Below are 20,320 nucleotides of genomic sequence, written 5' to 3' on the forward strand. Positions count from 1 at the left end.
CACAGGGCTAGATGCTATGGGGAATTACAAAATAAGATATAGTTCCTGGCCTTGAAAAACTGACAGTGGGGAAGATGAAGAGTTCACAAAAATACATTTGGAAACAAAAAAAAAGGTGGACGTGCCTGTAGTAGAAAAAGTAGGAATAAAGATAACTGAATTAAATAATATACACAAGATTTATTCACTGTTCAAAAGGACTGGGGATGGCCGGAATTGATTTTATAATCCAACTTGCAGGGGAAGAAAAGGGAAAATTAATAATAACGGAATGTGGAATTTTTTAAGGGCTTACTGTGTACCAGGCCCTGAACTAAGCACTGGGTAGATACAAGATAATCAGGTGAGACTCAGGCTCTGTCCCACTTGAGGCTCACACTCTAAGGGGGACCCCCAATTTACAGAGAAGGAAACTGAGGCACAGAGAAGTGACTTGCCCAAGACCACTCTGCAGGTAAGTGGCAGAGGTCTGAAGAGAACCCAGGTCTGCAGGGTCCCAGGCCCACACTCTTTCCACCAGGCCATGCTGCATTTCTGGAGGTGGTGGGCTTTTTGGTACCACTTTGATGGGGAGGATACTCCAGGTTGAGGAATGGCAGTTGCAGTTCACCGGCAAGAAAGTTTGGAGCAAGAGACAATGAAGGCATTCGACTGACTGACGTAAAGTACAAGCCAGAGGGGAATGGGCAAAGAGGACATATGGACAGCCAGTCAAGGTTGAGTCTTGAGGTTTTAGAAGTCAAGCACTTTAACCTGAGCAGCAACAGAGAGTCGCTGAAGGAGGAGAGTTACGTGCAACGTCACGTTAATGCTTGAGGAAAATGAAGCTTGCTGCTGGGTGTAGGATGGTGTCGTGCGGGGAGGGATTAGAGTGAGGGAAACAAGCAAAGACATGCAGAACCCAATGCTGGAAGAAGGACAAAGGGACACAACCTTCACACTCAGCCTCACTCTCTCCTTTCAGCTCTTTGGCTCTGTCACTCACTACATTTTGCCTCCACTCACCTTTTCTTTCTCTTCCTCCTGCTTCTGTTGAGCGTTGCCCTTCCCTATTTCTTTTAGCAGGGCTGCTGCAGCCTCCATCAGAGCCAGAAATTTGGTTTGCTTGTTGCTAATGGCCTTGACCTTACCTGGATAGATTTTCCCTGAAAAGCAAACTGAGCCAATCAAAGGACTTGGACATAATAACCCTAGAGTTCCTTCCAACTTTATTTTATTATTTTTATGTTATATATTTTACATCAGACATATGTATGTACATATATATGATAGGATAAGAGGCACCTTGTTGTAGTGAAAAAAATGTACGTCTGGGAGTCAGAGGATCTGAGCTTAGTCCCAGCTCTGCCATTTGCCTGCTGTGGGACTTTAGGGAGGTCACCGAGCTTCTCTGAACTATCACCAGGCTGACGGGTTTCCCTGATCCCCACCCAATCCCCTCTCAAAACCTTGGAAGCCGGGCCCAGAGTGTCTCCAACAGGTTGGATCGGAAGTGAAACTGAGGCATTCCAGTTTGACTGACACTAACCTCTCTCCTTTTGTTTGGCAACGCCCAGCAGCCATGCTGAGGCCCCTGCTTGAAACAGGGTCTGTGGGAGACTGAGGCCAACGAAATTTGGCCCGAGTCCGCTGAGCTGCCTGTCCCGGCTCCCTCAATTCCTCTCCGAACAAGCCTAGCCCAGTCTAACTCAGTTCTGGCCTGTGTCCTGATACCAGCTGAGGCTCAGTGGCACCAAAATGGAAAACTCAAGCAGAGGGCTACAGCAGTCCAGTGCTATTGTAGTCCATCCAGCCCAGGCCCAGCCAGAGTTTGCTTTGTGCTGACCCCACCCAGCTTTGGATCTCTTGAGCCCCTGGAGAGTTCAATCCACCTGACCAGGGCCAGTTAATGGAGGCTTCAGTTCCCAAAGGTTTTCAGAAGCTCCCGGTTTAATAATAAAGAACCTAACATCTTGTGAAATGAAAGAGGGACAATGGTCTGGCCCAGCGATTGGGGTCTTCTTATTTCTGTCTATTCCTGTCTAGTTCTCTGTCTTTCCTGCTGCTTCTCATAGGTTCCCCCACTTGGGTCCTTCGGAGAGGAACACAAAAGTGTGGCTGTCCCTCAAAATACAGGATGCCTGGTTGCCTTAGTCTAATTAGTCCATCTGTTTCTGTACCAGAAAATGACAAAGTACCAAGAAAGAAGTCCCCAAGTTCAAGACTTCCTCCTTGCGAAGGGGCTCTTTCCTGAGTTAGGACACTAATGACTAGCTGTTTTGCTTTTGATCTTGGAGGCAATCTGCACTCAAATAACGAATCAGGGTATTTGAGTACCAAGAAGCTTCAAGGCCCTCTTGAAAGAAATTCCCTGGACAGCCAACTGAGAGACGTGCACCCGCATCCTCTGAACAAGCCATTTATTCAGAGTCCCGGGGTCTCTGAATAAACATGAGGAGCTGAGGTGTGAAGGGGAAACACATTTATCCATTACATATCCATTAACTACCATGAGATTAGGCAGTCTTAATGACTGAATAAGTTTTGCAAGGGAAACATGGAAATTGAGTTGGATTGAGTCGAAAAGCTGTTCCGCAGCTCTCGAATAAAGGGGTGTTAAACTAATTGCCTCTTAGTCTCCCTAACACCGAGACTAAATTGCAGAGTGGAGAGGACAGCGAGACCCGACTTTCATTAGGCTTCTTACATACAGCACTTATGTATCTGCCCTTTATTTATTTACTTTGATGTCTGTCTCCCCCTCTAGACTGTAAGCTTGGTTTGAGCAGGGAACTTACCTACCAACTCTGATGTACTGTACTCTCCCAAGCACCAAATAGAGTGCTCTGCACAAAGTAAACGCTCAATTAATATGATTGGTTGACTGATTAATTGCTTCTTATTCTCAGCCAGGCCTTAATTTTAGATGACTGCAAGTGAGTTATTAATTTGGGACTGATCGTCCTCCCGTCACTCACCAGGACGAGGGCAGAGGGTAGGGCTGAAGGAGACTTGCTAGGAAGATTTCAAGCACTTGGTACAATGCTCTGTACACAACAAATGTTCAGTAAGTACCATTGATTGATGGATTCTTTCATTCATTTAGGGACCAGAATGGCAAGCAGCCTGCCACCCAATCTCACAGATTAGTTGGTCCCGCGTGGGGCAGGGGTCTGTTTCAGTCAAAGGAAGTGCTCGCGCTGGATGATCTCCTGGGAGGGAATGACTCACTGCTGATCTTGGAAAGGAACAGGTCTCAGTGGGTGAGCAACCACGGAGGGCACAGACTGTTTCTCGGCCCGGCAGCGGTTTTGGGAAAGTCTTGGTGACAGAGCACTCTGAGTCCCTTTTGCTCCACTCTCTCTGGCTTTGATGTTGAGCTGCAGAGGGGAACAGAAGGCTATGGGTAGGTAGGCCCGCAGGGCCAGCTGAGACTCTTTACCTACTGAAAGTCACAACTGCTTCCCAAGGCTTCCCAGGGATCTCCAGGGCTGGAGAAGGGACCTGAAGCCCTGGAGTTTAAATAATGAAATCACAAGGAGAACAAATCCTTGAGTCCTAACCATTCAATCGTATTTACTGAGCGCTTACTGTGTGAGCGATTGGGAAGTCCAAGTTGGCAACATATAGAGACGGTCCCTACCCAACAGCGGGCTCACAGTCTAGAAGGGGAAGACAGACAACAAAACATATTAACAAAATAGAATAAATATGTACAAGTAAAATAAATGGAGTAATAAATTCCAGACCGGCACTCAACGGTCAGTCTCGGACCAGGTCTTGAGAAGCAGCTTGTCCTAGAGGAAAGGGCTGGAAGTCACTACATAAGTAACAGGTAGGGGAAGCAAAAGAGTCAAAGCTAATATACGTAATTGCTATGGGGTGGTGCGGGGATGAGGATCAAAGTGCTCAGGGGTTTGGACTTCAGGTACATGGCATTATCAAGAAAGTAGAGTATCCAATCAGGTCTAGTTCTGTAACACAGTGACCCCCAAAACCTGGCATGCAATACGACTGAGTAGTCAAAAAACTTGGCTGGCAGGGGGAACAATTTTAGCTATTTACCACCCTCCTCAAAATAATATTATATCCGTGTGGGATAATGAATTGAAGTCTGACCTCTTTACTCACTGAGAAAAATACTCTGGAAATAGAATGAATTTCCATTCTCAGAGACAACCAGGGTAGGTCTCTGCCTTTAGAGACAAGTCCAAAAGGGCCATCTAACTAAAACATGCACGATTGATTGATTTCCCCCTTGATGCTAAGCTGATAAAATGATTATCTCCCCTTTTTACATAACTCTGCACCCAATAGACTCTCAGGAATGGTTTCACATCAAGGCCACATGCTAGGGGAGCCAAAGATTTTGAAACTGCTTTGAACAGAAAAAGAACTCAGTGGGCTATCCTCTGAATTGGAACTCTGCGGCCGTAAGCGGGATTGAAATCGAATCACAGCTATGAAATGAACTGTGAAGGTTGTGGCGCTGCCTCCCTCTCAAAGCCCTAAAAACTGCTATGGGATCAGGAGCCCACGCTGATTGAACCATCTGAAGGGCAGTGGACGTTATATTACTTTTTAACCATTGTGTAAAGAAAGCTTTTTCACAATCGATAAAGCGGGGGCAGAACGCTCAACTGTGTGTGGACAATTACACTCTGGGTGCAAGTCGCGGTTGAGATGAAGCTTAATTTCCTCAGTTTCCTCTTGGCTATCGCCCTCCTGGAGAATGGTGCCTCGGCTCTTCAGAGGTAATGGAGTCAAACTTGGAGCATGTTGGGAAGGTTTTTGGTTTTTTTTTCCATTTGATTGTTTTCCCTTCTTAGGGAATAATGGGCAGAAAGAGGTAGAAATTCTGGCTATTGAGTCCATTTCTCTTTTTGACTTCAAGTGTCACCTCAGCAGGCTCCTGGCCTATAATCCCAAAGGATCTCCCAGGGTCCCCTAAAAGCTGGCACCTTCATTTTCCTTTTAGTGGATCGTAGAAGAGACTGGAAAATATGGTCTCAGTGAGTGAGGAGTTCAAATGTTTTCCTCTTTCCAGTAAAACCCTCACCTAACACTTAAGCTTCCTGATGTATTATGTGGGGATAGTTACATTTACCTGCTGCACTAAGGGGAGAAGAAGTTAGTAGAAGGCTCAGGGTGGACAATGAAATCCAAGAATGGGAGATGTTTTATGAGAACAGATTATTATCGTTGCCCAGGAGAGCAGGGGCTTGCATAGTTTCAAGTCTCAGTAGATTAAAGCTCCTTAAGGGCAGGAATTATGTCTCTTGAATTGTACCCTCCCAAGTGCTTCAGTTAGCACTCAGTAAATACCTTGACTGATTTTTTGATTGATCGAAGTACTTTATACAACATAGGCAAGGGGTCTCCGAAGAGGTGAGCCAAGGCTTTCTCTAAAATTTGGTTGTGGAGAAGTGTAGCCTCTGGAAATTTGGTTTTGTCCTTTCTATCTTGGGTATAATTTGTGGCTTCGTTTCTTAAAGGACCTTAGAAGTTTTTCCCTGGTCTGGGGACCTGTAGCTGGACAGGTCTCCAATGTCCTGCCTGTTTTAAGAGTGCTCTAGCAGGAAAGAAACACCCACTTGGATGGCAGCGTAGTGGGGCTCAACCAATTCCTGTTAAGAATTGAGGCCTGGGATTCGAATTAGACAGGAAGACTGGGGGCTTTCTTCCAGGGCACCCTTGCAAAAGCAACAGGCGTCTCAGCCAGGAAAGCCCGGAATTGCCGTACGGAGCAGGAAATACGTAATGCCTGGGAGGACAGCAAGTGCCAAACGTGGTTGAGTTGTGTGATCAATCAATCTAGAACCTTTAGACAGTAGAAAACCTAGTGGATCTCTAAGAATAAGAGAAAAAAAGGTGTATTTGTAACTAAGCCTTTGGTTTTTAATTGTATTTGTTAAGTCCTTACTATGTGCCTGGCACTGAACTAAGTGCTGGGTTGGTTACAAAATAATCAGACTGGTTGAGTCCCTGTCCCAAATGGGGCTCACAATCTTAATCCCCATTTTACAGCTGAAGTAACTGAGGCTCAGAGAATAATATTGATTGTGGCATTTGCAAAGCACTTATTATGTGCCAAGCACTAGACTAAGTGCTGGAGTGGATACAACCAAATTGGGTTGGACACAGTCTCTGTCCCAAAGGGGCTCACAGTCTCAATCCCCATTTTACAGATGAGGTTACTGAGGCACAGAGAAGCTAACTGACTTGCCCAAGGTTACACAGCAGACAAGCAGCAGAGGCAGGATTAGAACCCAGGTCCTTCTGACTCCCAGGACTGTGCTCTATCCACTAGGCCAGACTGCTTCTCTTATTCTGCACTCTTTGGCTAGATTGGCACTTTCTTAAGGTCAGGTATCATATATACTAACTCTTTTGTACTCTCTCATGTGTTTAGAACAGTGTTCTAACCACAGTAGATGACACATACAATCAATTAATTTGAACCTATTACCATTACTAGTTTCAGTTTAGGCATATCATTTGTTTGTCTTTTACGTAACGTTCAAATCGAGCTTTAGAGATGGTGAAATACTCGGTCCCTTGTTCTGTCAATAGAAACAGCTCTGGGGGTTGTGTCCTGGGACTCTGTGCCCTTTTTCAGAGTCATCTTTCAGCTGGAGAGCAAGGCAGCTGCTCTCCAGTTGTAGCACGGGTCCAGATGCTCTGAACCCCAGCTGGAGCCAGGGACAGTGGGGTAATAATCATTTTTCAAAATGTTGGATGTGGCAGGGGACTCCTTGTGATCCTGGGGTGGTCGAAAAGTCCCCCTTATTGCTAAGGAGCAGGTGGGGACCCTGAGTTACAAACTCCAGAGACCGAAAGGTGATTTGGGATGGGCAGGCTCAGTGAGGACTGGAGTGACATAAGTGATTCCTCCGGCATTCCAGTCTGGAATGCCCCAGGGGATGAGCACGTTGTGCCTGGCTCCTTCCACCCATGGGGTGGGAGTAAGGGAGCTATTAGCCAGGATGCTGGGATCTCTGGTGCACAATCACTCCCAACTTCCACCTCTGCATCCAAGGTGACAGCTCAACAGAGCCTCAGTGAAGGGGCAGGCAAGATTCCCAAGTTGGGGCAATTGCGCTGATGACACCCACCTTAGAGAAAGTCCTGTCACTGTTTTTCTTTTTGCCTGCCTCTCTCTCTCAGATTTTCTTTCTCTATTCCTGCCCCTCTCTATTTCTAGTCTTTTTCCAGTCCCTGCCTCTCTTTTTTGCCCTCTCTGCCTTCCTAATGTTGTCTTCTTTGTTTTCTCAAGCATTTTCTTTCTTCCCAGCGGCCAGGTTTTGTCTGTGGTACCAGAGTCTTCCAAAGAAGTTAAAACGCTCCAGAACTTGACAACAGCATTTGAGGTAATTGTTTTACAAGTCCAGGTTTAATTTATTTTAATGATGCTTTCATTAATAGACTTTGTGATGCCTGATTAATTTTAGGTGTAGATTAGGTGCTTGGAGCCCACACCAATTTCAAGATTAGATAATTGACTGTGAATTTAGGCCTTCCTAGGGCCCTGACAATTCTCCAAAAGACAGTTTATTCAACTATTTTCAAGACATGGTAGTGTTTAAGATAGTCTGGGATGTCTAACTGCTTGATTTACAACACAGCAGTCCACAGGAATGGAGATTGGTGATTTTCTTTAAGTGCACCTTGATATTCTCTGGCCAGTCTTGGCTATGCAAGCAATATTGACCGATTATTTGACAGGTTTACTCCCTGAAGTTAAAAATGCCAAGGTTGGAGGTTTTTTTCTTGTTGCTGTTCTTGAAAATTGCAGGTTTTTCTCTGGCAACCAGTTGCTGCAGAATTCATTACGGAAAGCAAAGAGGTCCATTTCTTTGTCAATCAGTCAGATATCAAGGAGATAAAGGATCTTTTAAATCGGTCAAAGATCTCATTCAGGTAGGATTATCATGTCTCCTAGAAAGACATCAAATCCCAACCTCTAATGAAGTAGGACCACCATCACTGGAAATTTGCTCACACTCCCTGCTTGTTATTTAGAGTCTTGGTGGACAATGTCCAAGATCTTATTGAAAAGCAGACACACAGAGGCCCAGCTCATCCCCGGAGCTCTTCATCATACTATGAGCAGTATCACAATCTGAGCGAGGTAAGGAACACTGTACGTCATTATTATCCTCACTGGAGCAGAGGTTTGGCAGATTAAGGGGAAGGGTATTGATCCTGGCAAATAAAAGATGCTAAGGAAGCTCACACATTAATTGAGGACAACTAGAAGACGGAAGTGTGTCTCTCACACAGATCTAGGTGGGGTGGAGTAAAAAGTGAGCACGAGATGCTACATTTCACAGAAGTCCCATTAGTTGAGTGGTATTTGTTAAGTGTTTTCTATGTGCTAAGCATTGGGGTAGATACAAACCAATCAGATTAGATACAGTCCCTGTCCCACAGTCTTAATCCCCATTTTACAGACGAGGGAACTGAGGCACAGAGAAGCGAAGTGACTTGCCTAAAGTCACACTGCAGACAAGTGATAGAGCCGGGATTAGAACCCAGGTCCTCCTGCTCCCAAGCCCGTGCTCTATCCATTAGGCCCTCTGGTTCTTCTATTTTTTTTTTCTTTCTGGTTTTCTTTCTTTCCCAGCTTCCCGGGTCTCACCGGGACTTCCCCTATTGGCTCAGCTTCTGAAATGGGAGGGTAGTAGGGGAAAAGAGGAGGAAGGATGGAGCTGGCCAAGGTGAAGGGTGAGGGGAGAGGATCAGGTTCCAAGCAACAGAAGCAGCAGAACCACAGAACAGCAGAATAATAATAATAATAATAGTATTTGTTAAGCGCTGTCAGGCACTGGCTGGACTACAGGCAGTTTGGAGGGCTCAGGTTTTTGAGATTTATCTCGAGTTTTTAAAGTCTAGGCACTCCACTGGCTGCCTAATGAAAAAAAAACTATAGTATTTCAACCTGTATCCCTCATCCATAGCTATCCCCTGGTGTGGAATATTTTTGACACTGCATATGAGAGAGACTTGAAAATAACTAGTTAATGAAATGAAAGCTTAACCCTAGAAGGAAGAATGTAACAGGGAATCACGGTGAGAAGGGTAGGAGAACCTTTTATCGGGAAAGGTTGATGCTGTGGTGATTGCTCTCCTGTAATTTTGGATTATTTACTTAGTTTAGGCTTTATAATAATAATAATAATAATGGCATTTTATTAAGCACTTACTATGTGCAAAGCACTGTTCTAAGAGCTGGGGGGCATACAAGGTGATCAGGTTGTCCCATGGGGGGCTCACAGTCTTAATCCCCATTTTCCAGATGAGGTAACTGAGGCACAGAGAAGTTAAGTGACTTGCCCAAAGTCACACAGCTGACAAGTGGTAGAGCTGGGATTTGAACCCACGACCTCTGACTCCAAAGCCCGGGCTCTTTCCACTGTGCCACGCTGCTTCTCAATTATAAAATGTTCATAAACCTCAAATTAGAGCCTTTCAGGAGTTGTAACCTGCTAGCTAACTCCTTTCTCCTTCTGCAAGACCAGAAAAAGAATTTCCTTTTCCTCTATAAATCTCTTCTCTTGTCCAACACTTCTCAATCATTGGATTTTATTGATCTCCGTAAACAGCTCTTGAAAAAAAACCCTGATCTGATGTTTTTCTCTATTCCTCCTTCTCATATAAGTTTGGAATATTTTGTTTTTCTGCTTCGGCCAATTACATTTTCTGCAATCTGAAAATAAAAGTAGCTAACTGGTGATGTCTGCCTTAATAGATTTATGAGTGGATGGGAGACATGACTGAGAAGTACCCCGATATGCTTGAGCAAATACAGATTGGATCCTCTTATGAGAAACGTCCACTTTATATTTTGAAGGTACGTTTTGCTGCCTAAAAGCAGTTGGGATTTTACAAGATAAGCCCCTCCTGACCCTGTCAAAGATCACTAATTTCAGGCTGCTGAGTCTGAAGAAGTTCACCCACCCAGAACAAGCAAATAAAGAACCTGGAACAAGCTCCTTTGAAGGGTCCCATGATGGGTTGGCTCATTTTGCTCTAGGAAATGGTAATCAAGTGAAATCCCTCAAGGTAATTTCATGAATATGTCGGCACCAGACTGATATCAGATCGCATCATATGATTGGCAGGGAGAGTGCCATGTTAGATTGTCATTCAACCCCTTCGTCTTGGGTTTGATTTAATTGATAGGATGCCTAGACAAACTGGTAAGCCAACCAAACACCTCTTATACAAATTGCACACCCATCACAGACCCCTTATGATGAAAGGGCATATCTGCATGAAGCAAGGTTGTTTTGAGGAAAATATTTTGCAGAAGAAAATCTCTGGATTGTTGATCAGGCATGACCATACGGCAACCAAAAGACATGCAAGAGGGGGCATCAATCCAGTCTTCTCTCTATGACCACAACCTAATGTTTCTCAGCTGTACCATGTCCTACTGACCAAAAGGCACATTCCCATGTATTCACTGGTCGTGAATCAGACTCCCATAAAACACTGAGGAAACATCATCATCATCATCATCAATCATATTTACTGAGCACTTACTGTGTGCAGAGCACTGTACTAAGCGCTTGGGAAGTACAAGTTGGCAACATATAGAGACAGTCCCTACCCAACAGTGGGCTCACAGTCTAAAAGGGGGAGACAGAGAACAAAACCAAACATACTAACAAAATAAAATAAATAGAATAGATATGGACAAGAAAATTAAATAAATAGAGTAATAAATATGTACAAACATATATACAGGTGCTGTGGGGAAGGGAAGGAGGTAAGATTGGGGGACGGAAAGGGGGACGAGGGGGAGAGGAAGGAAGGGTCTCAGTCTGGGAAGGCCTCCTGGAGGAGGTGAACTCTCAGTAGGGCCTTGAAGGGAAAACCTTTCAACCTGGAGACAGCCCTCTGGCAGATCCGAGGAATGGCCTCTAATGGTCAATACACCCCCTGTAACCAAAAGTCATTGCTTCTCCTGCCTCTGCTCTCCTTGGGACCGTCACTACATTTTACTGGGTCTCCCTAGAATGAGCTTATGTATTTGATATGCAACACTTACCTCTTAGATACAGAGCACCAGTTCTTTCTCTGCGGTTCACGTTGCATCTCAGTCCTGATATTTTCGGTATTTTGCACAGCTTTCTGGGAAGGAAAGGACAGCAACAAATGCCATATGGATTGACTGTGGCATTCATGCTAGAGAATGGGTCTCGCCTGCGTTCTGTCTGTGGTTTGTAGGCTATGTAAGTACATGTGTAACACCAAATGTTCAATGTGATCCTTTTCTGCCTCTGCCTTCCTCTGATGACATCTTCCTTATTGTTACCAGCTGAGTCTGAACAGAGCAAAGAATGCTATGAGAGAGAATTAGATTCAAACCTGAATTAATTTGCCTGGTAGTGCTTTAATGATAAGAACGATGTCAGTCAGATCCCTCTCTGTCTCTTTGGGGCACTGGGGAATTTGAAGCACAGGGTTACAAACAGTGGTTTGGGTGCTATCACCCTAGGTTGGGAGGAACTAGATTAAATTTCCCATAGGCCTCCTCCACCCCCTGGAGAGGTCAATGGTTGTAGACCTAGTTCGGAAGACAGCGAGAACAAATTCTTGTTTAATCAGCCCTCGATTTGATTTGCAGGCTACCCAGTTCTACGGGAAAGGAAAGGCGATTACCCAGCTTCTAAAAAGCAGCAACTTCTATATTATGCCAGTGCTGAACGTGGATGGCTATGAATACTCCTGGGCAACGGTAGGTGTCGGGAATATTTGCTGAGCAATAGAGAGGGCGGTCTTTCTAACGGGATGCGAGGGAAAAGCCTTTACGGAATCGGGGTAGGGTGAAGTATGGGGAGATGCGGCATGCTTATTAAAGTCGTCGTAATATCACGTGGCTTGTGTGTCCTCAAGATGCAGGAACTGTTCGTTGCCACTTAATTGGGAATTTAACACCCTCCACTGGAAGGAGAATTCACTGAAGAGGAGAGCACGTGGGGAAGAGGAAAAGGAGGAGGGGATCAGGATTGTGTAAATGTGGTTTCTGAGACAGGATACTCAGCTTTACCTCCGTGTAGGATGGAGGCTTTTCAGAAGCTGGGGCTGACCAGGGAATGGGTGCTTCCAGTGGCATCTGGAACCAATCTCAGCCACATTGCTTGGTGCTCTTCAGATGCCTTAGAAAGTCACCTTTCCGATGCCCAACTCTTCTGTCTTTTAGAATCGGATGTGGAGAAAGAATCGTTCTTTGCATAAGAACAACCGGTGTGTTGGGACAGACATGAACAGGAACTTTGCTTCAAAAAACTGGTGTGGTAGGATATCACCTTTATATTCTTATATATTTGCGGGAGAATCTCCAAGTACATAGGATGACCTAAAAAAAAAAAACCTATTTCCTTGATCTGCTGCTTTTGGCAGGATTATTTTATAGTATTTGAATGAGAAAGTGGGGTGATTTTGAAAATACTTAAAAATGCCACAAAAGAAAAACCTTCGATAATTGTAATTCTATTTGTGCCCATTTGGCTCTATTTGGGTGGCACTGGACAAATATATTGGAAACACAGGGAAAGGCATTACTATGCTTTATTTGCGTCACCTTTGCCTCCACAAAATCCTGTGGGAAAGGCATCACTATGCTTTATTTGCGTCACCTTTGCCTCCACAAAATCCTGTGTACCTGATGTTACCCGCCTTTGGAACAACTCAAAATTAATCCATAACCAAACATTCCACATTAGGAGGGAACAAGGCAAAACATAGCCTCCTCTTGCCTCACCACCCAAAAGGTGGCTGGTGGCAACCCCCCAAAGCATCCTTTTGGACACGGTAGTGGTAATGGGAAGCGAATGGGAATGGGAATGGGAAGCTCGGCACAAGGCAGACAGCAGTGGCAGGAGAAGGGAAGAGAAGAAAACCTGCAGAAAAGCTGCAATTAATGCAACCACTAATGTCTCCTCTGCAGCCACTATGACCATGGCCTCTGCAGTTGCTCCCCAAAGCTTCTGCTCCTGCTGGCCTGACCGGTTGCCGCTTAGCCACTTCGGAAGCCACGGGAACTAGTCAAAGGAATGGCAGTAGCCACAGTAGGGATGCCAATGGGGACTATATCAGCTGTTGGTTGGTTTTCCTTACCTGCTCCTGTCGCTGTAGTCATTTCCAATCAATCAATCAATCAATCAATCGTATTTATTGAGCACTTACTTTGTGCAGAGCACTTGGGAAGTACAAGTTGGCAACACACAGAGACTGTCCTTACCCAACAGTGGGCTCACAGTCTAAAAGGGGGAGACAGAGAACAAAAACCAAACATACTAACAAAATAAAATAGAATAGATATGTACAAGTAAAATAAATAGAGTAATAAATATGTACAAACATATATACATATATACACAACAAGTCCATCTAGCTCCGTGACTATATGTTTGTTGTCAGGCCTGACCCCCTCGACCTTCCTGTCTTTTTGTTCCATCTCTTAATTCTGTCTCCTTTTCCAACTTCTTCCTCTCTTCCCATGCAATCAGTGCTTAGAACAGTGCTTTGCACATAGTAAGCGCTTAATAAATGCTATCATTATTATACAATTGCACTACTGGCCGTGCCTACTGAACGCTCCACTCTGTACCACCCTACCTCAGAATTGTGGTCATTGAAGTTAGCACATGAGTTGAAGCTAAATGACAGTATCCAACCCAGCACTTAATACAGTGCCTGGCACATAGTAAGCGCTCAACAAATACCATAATAATAATATCGGGAGAAGCAGAAAAGATTGGGAGAAGACTGAGAGCACAGGCTTGGGAGTCAAAGGACGCAGGTTCTAATCCTGACTCTGCCGCTTGCCTGCCCTGTGACCTCAGGCAAGTCATTTAACTTCTCTGGGCCTCAGTTTCCTCATCTGTAAAATGGGGATTCAATACCTGTTTTCCCCTCCCACTTAGACAGTGAACCCCATGTGGGACAGGGATTGTGCTCAACCTGATTATCTTGTATCTACTCCGGCGCTAAGTACACAGCTTGGTATATAGTAAGAGATTAACAAATAACATTAGTATCATTATTATTCCAGGGAGGTTAGCACTTTGAAATTTATTTATAGAGTAAAAAAGTAAAAAAAAAGGAATAGGTTTGAACCAAGTGAATATATATTGTGTTAGAATAGTAGGTGATGTTCCCATTCCAAAGCTGATTTCTCGCATCAAAAACAAAACTACTTTTCAGTTCTCCTGATGCCAAAAGGTCTATTGCATTCATTTTGACAGAGCAATTGCATATAATGGTGCATGAGTCAGCAGCGGCACAGAAGTGGTCATTAAATTGGAATTGATAAAACAATAAAAATGGAGTGAAAATGGAGCTACACTTAAACTTGTGTTTTTTGTGTTCCACTTGTCATTTGGACCCTAGAGACAGGAAATATGAACTTGCCCAGGGTGCAAAGCCCTTTCTCAGGCTAACATTGGGCCAGTTTCTTAACCTATGAAAGCATGGGAAGACTGTGATATCTGCAATGATTTTCAAAGGGAAAGACCCTCGCCCCCCTGTACTGTGGGACAGAGGATATAACACGTTGGCCACAATTATCTGAGTCCAAAATACTCTTTTGTGTAGAATATCTGGATAATTGAGGCCAAAATGTATGAGAAAATCTAGAGTGCCTAGCTCACTGTCATCTGCTTTTAAGCAGTCCTTTGATCAGTGCTTAGCACAGAACTTTGACTGAAAGCCCCTTGAAGAATGGGGACTATCTCTTATTCCTGCCCCATGTACTCTCTCCTAGTGCTTACCACAGTGCTCTGTACACCAGTAGGTACTTAATAAATACTATCACTACTACTAATAATACTTCGATATGTTGTTAAATGCTTAATAAATGCCATAGTTTTTTAGCTTCATTATACCATTTTGGATTTTGTTACAGAGGAAGGTGCATCCCAAAATTCATGTCAAGAAATTTACTGTGGTCCTTACCCAGAGTCTGAACCTGAAGTTAAGGCAGTGGCAAGTTTTTTAAGAAGCAATATGAACCACATTAAAGCATATATAAGCATGCATTCTTACTCTCAGATGGTGCTGTTTCCATATGCCTATACCAAACGCAAAAGCAAAGATCATACGGAACTGGTAAGTGCGACTTTTTCTAAACAATTTATTTCCCATTGATGTACTGAGAAATGAAATAACATTTGCTCACCCCACGAGTTCAAAACCCTGAAAATAAATCAACTGCCAAAAAACGGTTCGAATACGACAGAGAAGCAGCGTGGTCTAGTGGAAAGAGTCCGTCTGGAGGTCAGAGGGCCTTGGATTCTAATCTTGGCTCCTCCGCTTGTCTGCTGTGTGACCTTGGGCAAGTCAGTTAACTTCTCTGTGTCTGTTTCTTCAACTGTAAAATGGGGATTAAACATTTGATCTCGCTCCTAGGGTCTCAAGGGACTGTGAGCCCCTTGTGGGACAGGGATTATGCCCAAATTGACTAATTTGCATCTACCCCGTGCTTAGACTATGTGCTTGACTTGAAGTCACTTAACAAATACAATAACAATAATAATACCAAGGGCACATTTTAAATAATATTCTTGGAACCACTACTACGTCTTTGCCACAGTACGTCGGGCAATCCGCCAAAAGCCCTGTTTTCCACTTCTTGGTTTACCTGTGTGTTGTTGACAGCGTTAAGCTTCTTGTCTCGCTGATGAAATCTACACCCTTTTCCCGATAGAAGGCTGGTACGTAGCGGTACGTAATTGGTACCTAACTTCAGTTTTCTTCAGCTGTATTGTCACTTCAGCGCGCTGTGCCGTACCTGCAGAGGGAATCATAATTATTTGCAGGCTTTCTTATGAAGGTATCTCCAGAGCAGTCATCTGCAAATAGCAGTCCTTGAACTACGGCATCAAAATCCTCCCCACCTATCGTTTTCTCCCCTTTTCCACCCCACCTCTCTTTTTGCCTCTTTCCCTTTCCCTCCCGGCCCTCTTCTTTTCCTCTCTCAAAGCTCTAATGCTACAAAGTCCTGCCACCCTTGCTGTCGTTTTGGCAGTCCTCAATAGTCCACCTTCAGTTTTCTTCTATGCTCGAAATGCAACACTTGCATAATTAGCCTGGGAATTTGGGGCAATCTCGACCACCATCCCTAGCATCCTGAGGTGGAGATGAAAAGCAGGTGTCTTTGCCTGGATGAATCTCGGCTGCCTGTGAAGCAAGTCCACTTAAATGAGAACTTAGGGTTTCTAGGGAAGATGGGAAATTGCTGCAGGGTGAAGCTATACAGACTCTAGTATGAGGATGGAAGTGGATGAGACCTGTGCAGAGAGAATAAAAGGGAGGGCCAAATGCTCCGCACATCGTTGCACTCAATAGAATCGATTGATACTGTCATTTTAATGCATCAAATGTAATGCTACTATATGCTACAAGCTTCCATGACTTCTGCTCATACTTGTGTGCTAACCAGTATCTCCTTTTCTATTATTTTCAGTCTAAACTGGCAGGCCAAGTAGCTCATACTATTCAAAAAAATAGTAAGAATATTAATTACCGGCATGGCCCTAGTGCAGAAATAATCTGTAAGTATTGCTTGTTATTAAACTTTAAGAAGCCAGTGCATCCCAGAAAAAGTTTCTGTTTTCAGAAATGATAGTGAAACAGGGGAGGAAGAGAACAAAAATTATACCAGCAAGAGGCTGCATTGTAGCAACTTCCTTGAAGAGAGCTAAGTCTAATTATTAGAATGGGGTGAAGAATTAGAATTGGGAAGTAGTGTGGCCTGGTGGATAGAGCATGGGCCTTTCTAGACTCTGAGCCCCTTGTTGGGGAGGGACCGTCTCTATATGTTGCCAACTTGTACTTCCCAAGTGCTTAGTACAGTGCTCTGCACCCAGTAAGCACTCAATAAATATGATTGAGTGAATGAATAAATGGAGTCAGAAGGACTAGGGATCTGATCCCAGCTCTGCCACTTGTCTGCTGTGTGACCTTGGGCAAGTCACTTAACGTCTGTGCCTCAGTCACCTCATCTGTAAAATCGGGAATAAGACTGAGCCCTAGGCGGGACAGGGAATGTGTCTGTGTCCAACCTGTTAAGCTTGAATCTATCCCAGGGCTTAGTACAGTGCCTCGCACTCAGTGCTTAACAAATACCATAAAAATACAATTTTCAGCATGAAATACATTTGATTTGTACAAAGGAACGTGCTCCTCCTTTTCCCCTATCCTCTATTTTACATCTTCTAATAATAATTAAACTAATGATGATAACAATAATAATGATGGTATTTGCTCAGCACTTACTACATGCCAGGCACCGTACAAGCGAATGAGGTTGGACGCAGTCCCTGTCCCACATGGGGCTCACAGCTTCAATCCCCATTTTACAGATGAGGTAACTGAGCCACAGAGAAGTGAAATCACATGGCCACGGTCACACGGCAGACAACTGGCGGAGCCAGTATCAGAACCCATGACCTTCTGACTCCCAAGCATATGCTCTACCCTCTATGCCACGCTGCTTCTCATCACTTTGATACTCATCGCCAATATATGTCCAACATCGAGAAAATACTCATAATATCAGTGGTCTTTCTCCTAATTCAGTTTTCTGTGCTTGTTAAAAACATACGGAATTAATCCTTATTTAATAACTGACCTTATTATTTTGACTTGCTACCTGAGAAGCAGATTCTTGAGTATTTAAGAGCAGTCAAGAACCAGTAAGAGAGAAGAAACAGCTCGTTGTGGGCAGGGAATGTATCTATCAGCTGTTATATTGTACTCTCCCAAGCGCTTAGTACAGTGTTCTACACCTAGTAAGCATTCAGGAAATGTGAATGATTGATAAGAAATATAAGATGAGGCTGCAGATGGAAAAATATCGTTTGAAAAAAAAAGTTACCAAATTCACACTTCTGAATGGCTGGAACTAGCTGGGAAGGCAAAGAGGAATTTACTAGTACTTTTTGGTGTAAATCATTCCAGAGGGTTGAAAAATAATAGGTTGAGGTGGAAGAAGACATAAATCTTGTCTGCTCTTCCCCATCACTGTTGGTTTGGTGCTGAAACTTAAGTTGACCCCATGAAGTTCTAGGTCATAAAATAAATTTTCCTTCCAAAATACACTTAGCCCCAGGGCTACTCAGTTTATGATTGTGTCACAGTTCATGACATTGGCCAATAAGATTGCCCAACCCCCTGAATGAATAATAGAGTATTATTACTCTATTTATTTATTTATTTTACTTGTACACATCTATTCTATTTATTTTATTTTGTTAGTATGTTTGCTTTTGTTCTCTGTCTCCCCCTTTTAGACGGTGAGCCCACTGTTGGGTAGGGACTGTCTCTATATGTTGCCAATTTGTACTTCCCAAGCGCTTAGTACAGTGCTCTGCACATAGAAAGCGCTCAATAAATATGATTGATGATGATGAATGGGATGAGAAAGATGCTTCCTGGCTTCCTCTGTTTCCATAAATCGAGGCTATCAAATGTCCACTTCATGGTGTCATTTACTTCAGAGCAGCTGTGTCAAGCAATGATCAAGTCTGTTCTTCTTCCTGCAGACTTAGCTCCTGGAGGTTCAGATGACTGGGCTTATGATGCAGGCATCAAATATTCTTTTACTATTGAACTTCGAGATACCGGCAGATATGGATTCTTGCTTCCACAGAGGTTCATTAAGCCAACTTGCATTGATGCATTGTCTGCTGTGTACACAATAGTCTCCCATGCCACCAGAGGGATGTAATAAGTTCTAGTTTAAAGTCAGTGTTTCCATGTTTTAACAGTGATAGCTGGCACACACTGATGGTAGGGATTTTGCCTAGCTTTGGTTTTTTTTTTCCTCTTTAAAATTCGTTTGGAGAAAAGGACCAACTGCCCTTTTTGGGCTTCCCCATGAGCTATATTCAGGATAAATCCTATTTTTTGAATGAGATAAATACTTCATCTTTCTCCTGGCTAGACTATGTAATTTTTTTCCGCCTCGATAAAGACAAAAGGCCAATTTCTCCCTCTATGCAATACGTGGTTTCATTTCCCATCACAATTTCAATAATGAAAGTAGCAGTTAGTGTACTTAGAATGGATTTGGTTGATGAAATTTATATTGTGAAAAACAATAAAACTGCTGACTCAATGAATCCATTTTAGCTTGGGAAATAATGCCAAGAGACAGCATTCTCCTGTTCCATAGCAGATGTACTTCTTCAGAAGCACGGGGGGACTTGAGGGAAGGTATTCATGAGGAGAAAGGGTTGCATCCCTTTTGCTAACTGTGTATTAGGCTCCATTCCAGCAGCTGAGGTGGGATTTCCTGACAGTCTCTAGAATTTAGGAAGACTCTAGCCTGGTCAGTAGAGGAGATCATTTTAGGGCAATTGCTTTCGGAAGCCTTGCCCCTTCCTATATGAGAGCCAGAACCATCACTAGAGAATGGAAGAGAAGCAGCACTGATGAAACACAACTCCTTCTGGGAACTAGTTTTTTCCTTTAAAACACCTCCTTTTTATCCCTGTTCAGTGCTGCAAGACACTGGAGGTGGGTCCTGCCCTGGCCAATTAAATCCTGACTCCCTCATCATCCAGGCAATAATGGTGATATTTAAGTACTTACTATGTGCCGAGCACTGGGGTAGACACCGGATAATCAGGTTGGACACAGATCCTGACCCACAAGGGGCTCACGGTCTAAAGGGAAGGAAAAACAGATAATGAATCCTCATTTTAAGTTGAGGAAACTGAGGCACAGGGAAGTCCTAACTGGTCACAGCACGCAAATAGCAGAGCTTTGACTCCCAGGCCTGTTATCACTGAGCAGATTTCTAAAGTCTTTGTCAGTTCTATGCTTGAACTTCACACACACATTAGCCTGCGGGAATTTTAACTGTTTGTAGAAAATGCATCTCAGCAGTTAAGGTTTCACCTTGAATATCCCTTCCTTGTCATCTAGCACCCTTCCTGCAGAGGAACATTCACACATTCACTTAATAGTACTTATTCATTCAATGCTATTTACTGAATAACTCACCAGAGTTGAGGCAGGGTGACTGGTAGCCCTTTAAGCAGCTCCAGGCAAACAGGATTTCATGGCCTTGGTTTTTGTTGTTTTTTGGGGGGGTGGAAGGGAGCACGAAAGAGATGAACCACTGAAAAGGAAAGTTGTTCGTCCTCCTTGCCAATGGATCTGGCCAATCCAAGGCAGCAAAATAGTAGTTTGCCAAGGTTGATAGTAAGCGCTCAATAAATACGATTGATGATGATAGCCATACGTTAGAGAGGGCAGGAGAAGAGGCAGAGGATTCTGTGGCTCATGAAAAGGGAAAGGTCTGGAAAAGAAGGCTCTCAGA

The 20,320-nt window shown here is 43.8% G+C and overlaps 1 protein-coding gene across 1 annotated transcript; it reads left to right on the forward strand.

The window, feature by feature from the left end:
• The first annotated feature begins 4,504 nt into the window (after positions 1–4,504).
• CPB2 (carboxypeptidase B2) lies at positions 4,505–19,115 on the forward strand. The gene is made up of 11 exons (XM_038762214.1): positions 4,505–4,733; positions 7,274–7,349; positions 7,775–7,899; positions 8,002–8,110; positions 9,731–9,832; positions 11,115–11,219; positions 11,615–11,725; positions 12,191–12,284; positions 14,897–15,099; positions 16,457–16,544; positions 18,537–19,115. The coding sequence occupies exons 1-11, from the start codon at positions 4,663–4,665 to the stop codon at positions 18,719–18,721; spliced, it is 1,269 nt and encodes a 422-aa protein (XP_038618142.1). The 5' UTR covers positions 4,505–4,662; the 3' UTR covers positions 18,722–19,115.
• Positions 19,116–20,320: the final 1,205 nt, after the last annotated feature.

The sequence above is a fragment of the Tachyglossus aculeatus genome, chromosome 20 (genome assembly GCF_015852505.1).
Source record: "Tachyglossus aculeatus isolate mTacAcu1 chromosome 20, mTacAcu1.pri, whole genome shotgun sequence".
Lineage (NCBI taxonomy): Eukaryota > Metazoa > Chordata > Mammalia > Monotremata > Tachyglossidae > Tachyglossus > Tachyglossus aculeatus.

Coding starts and splice junctions, on each gene's coding strand:
- CPB2 (XM_038762214.1), top strand. CDS start 4,663: ATGAAGCTTAATTTCCTCAGTTTCCTCTTGGCTATCGCCCTCCTGGAG. Junction 7,900..8,001: donor CGGTCAAAGATCTCATTCAG/GTAGGATTATCA, acceptor CTTGTTATTTAG/AGTCTTGGTGGACAATGTCC. Junction 9,833..11,114: donor GTCCACTTTATATTTTGAAG/GTACGTTTTGCT, acceptor TATTTTGCACAG/CTTTCTGGGAAGGAAAGGAC.